At 36.5% G+C, this 2,244-nt stretch overlaps 1 protein-coding gene across 1 annotated transcript in view; it reads right to left on the bottom strand.

Annotated features, from left to right (window-relative positions):
• Positions 1–2,244, bottom strand: part of RBBP6 (RB binding protein 6, ubiquitin ligase) — a 71,069-nt gene that overhangs the window by 13,016 nt on the left and 55,809 nt on the right. Inside the window, exons 7-8 of the mRNA XM_009648082.2 lie at positions 770–858; positions 557–653 (exon numbers count right to left, since the gene is read on the bottom strand). Of these exons, the coding sequence (XP_009646377.2) occupies positions 557–653; positions 770–858 (186 nt within the window). The remainder of the gene's footprint in view (positions 1–556; positions 654–769; positions 859–2,244) is intronic.

The following is a 2,244-nucleotide window of genomic DNA, read 5'->3' as shown; positions in this document are numbered from 1 at the left end:
GCAAACAGCAGTTCAGTGCAAGAGCGTAATGCGGGGCTCTGGATCAGTCGCCGGGGAAACTCATAGTCACCATCTATACACAAAGGTTGAATTCATGCCTCATGCATATACATTCAGTGACTAATATTAAATGGCATGAATACTCAACCAGACTTGTGCAGTTAAAACACACAAATATTTGATAGATGGGGTCAACAAAAACATCTTATTTTTATACAAAATACTAAAAACTCTGAACTGGCATTAAAAAGAGTTAAAACCAGAGAAAATTTTCCAGTAATGGTGAAATGTATCAAAATATACATGAAAGCTCACAGAGAAAGATCTATAGACATATTTAATGCCTATGACATAGAAAAAAGGAAATTTTGCAATTGTAATTCCAGGTCTCCCTTGAATTTTGAACGGCTTTGCAACACTGGCATATAACTTCTGAATTCCACCCCAAGAGAAACAATTCTTAACACGAATATTCATGTGTTTAAGTAACTGCCAAGGTAAAAAAAAAAAAAAAACTTAAAAACTAAGCAACCCCAGAAGTCCCCCACAATCTTACCCCATTTGTTGGGCAGTTCTTTATATAGTGGCCAGGTTTCCCGCAACGGAAGCAAGTATACGACGGCGGAGGTGGACCCAAGGGCTTCTTCATGTAACTACAAGTTTGGGGAACAAAAGAAAAAGGTATGCATGTGTGTGCCTCATTAAAACAAACATCTCTACAATTTTTCCATAATCTTCAAAGAACAGATTTGACATTCTCAACACTTACTTGATTGGATCATATTCATGGCCAGACTGTGTCATCATAGCTTTTATTTTATCTTCTTCGGAAGCATTGGCTTCAGCCAGATTGGCAGTCTGTTTAACAGGTAATTATTTGACACACACATTAGAAACACATTTAAGCCCACACAGCCAAAGACAACACCACTCAGCCAATCCTGTAAAGAGCAGCACAACGCCAGCTGCGGTTGCATGAAAACAGCTGCTTATATAAAATATATTTGTCCTGAAGATTCTGGGGAGTCCTTACGCCATTACATGATGTTTACGTGCCTGTTAACCTACTTGAAAAGAGCGTTCTTGGGCACTCAAAACCTTAGGCTCTGTTTGTACCTTACATAAAGACTTGTGTAACCAATCCAATTTTCTTCAAAGCGGGCTGAAGCTACGTGTAGAAAAAAATACACTATCCAGTATTGTTAAACTGATTTTTAAGCTCCAGACTATTTGAAGGAAAAGATATACACTGTACATTTAATTAAGATGGATGCAAGTATCATTATTTACATTTTGCAGCATTAAAAGGACACACAACTTCAGAGTCAGGGAAGCTGTCTTTGCTTGCTGAAATTCAGCTTCTGACACAGAAGCATTAAAAGGAATCAAGCTTTTTATAGTCCCTCAGCAAGACAAAAGATCTTTTCAGTAGAAATTTGACCATCATGTGCTGTAGGCAGTCCAAACTCCGTGTTCCCCCCCCACTAACTTCTTCATATTAAATGATTTAACTACAGTAAGCAAAACCTACTGGTTTTTTCCAATTGACTGTGTCCTTTTAACACACAAATTGTAAGACAGACCTTACGCAGACTAGATCTTCAAATTATTGAAGCCAGCTGATTTTTTTAAGTAGTATTTGTTAAAATGTTTTTATTACACACTAGTCCAGATACAAGCAGGGTCTAAGGGAGTGACTGTAAATTACTTGGACCTTCAAGCACCTATCATTCAGATCAACCACTCATGTTTTTGTTTTTATATGCATTCATTCACAAAAGCAACCAACTAGTTTCAACATTTTATTAAATGGTCGTTTCATATACACAGTTTTTTCTCAACAGTAACATAATCCAGATCAACAGCTATGAAATCATTTCCATTAACATTTACAGAAAACTTTACAGATACTTGACTAATTTGTTTGAACCCAAACGGTTTACAAAACACATCCAAAAACCACAAAACATTAGTAGGAATAGACCAAAATTCAAATATGGCATTTAATACATAGTAATAATAAAACAGAAAACTGTTAACACATTGCCTCCATGCTAAGCCAGTCTGCACTGAAGAGGTTAGAGTAAGTAACAGTTTTGATCTGCTTTATATTATGCTCCTGTATTTTTCTGAAATAATTTCCTCAAAAGCTGAAATGTGTACACCACTTGGACAGTTTTTCACATTTTAGAGTAAAACTTCACATGAGTTTACAGAACCAAGGACACGTGTAGGGGCAGCACT

The sequence above is a fragment of the Egretta garzetta genome, unplaced genomic scaffold (genome assembly GCF_000687185.1).
Source record: "Egretta garzetta isolate BGI_Z169 unplaced genomic scaffold, ASM68718v1 scaffold71, whole genome shotgun sequence".
In the NCBI taxonomy this organism is placed as follows: Eukaryota; Metazoa; Chordata; class Aves; order Pelecaniformes; family Ardeidae; genus Egretta; species Egretta garzetta.
Note: the sequence above shows the minus strand (reverse complement) of the source record. Positions and strands in the feature narration are given on the sequence as shown.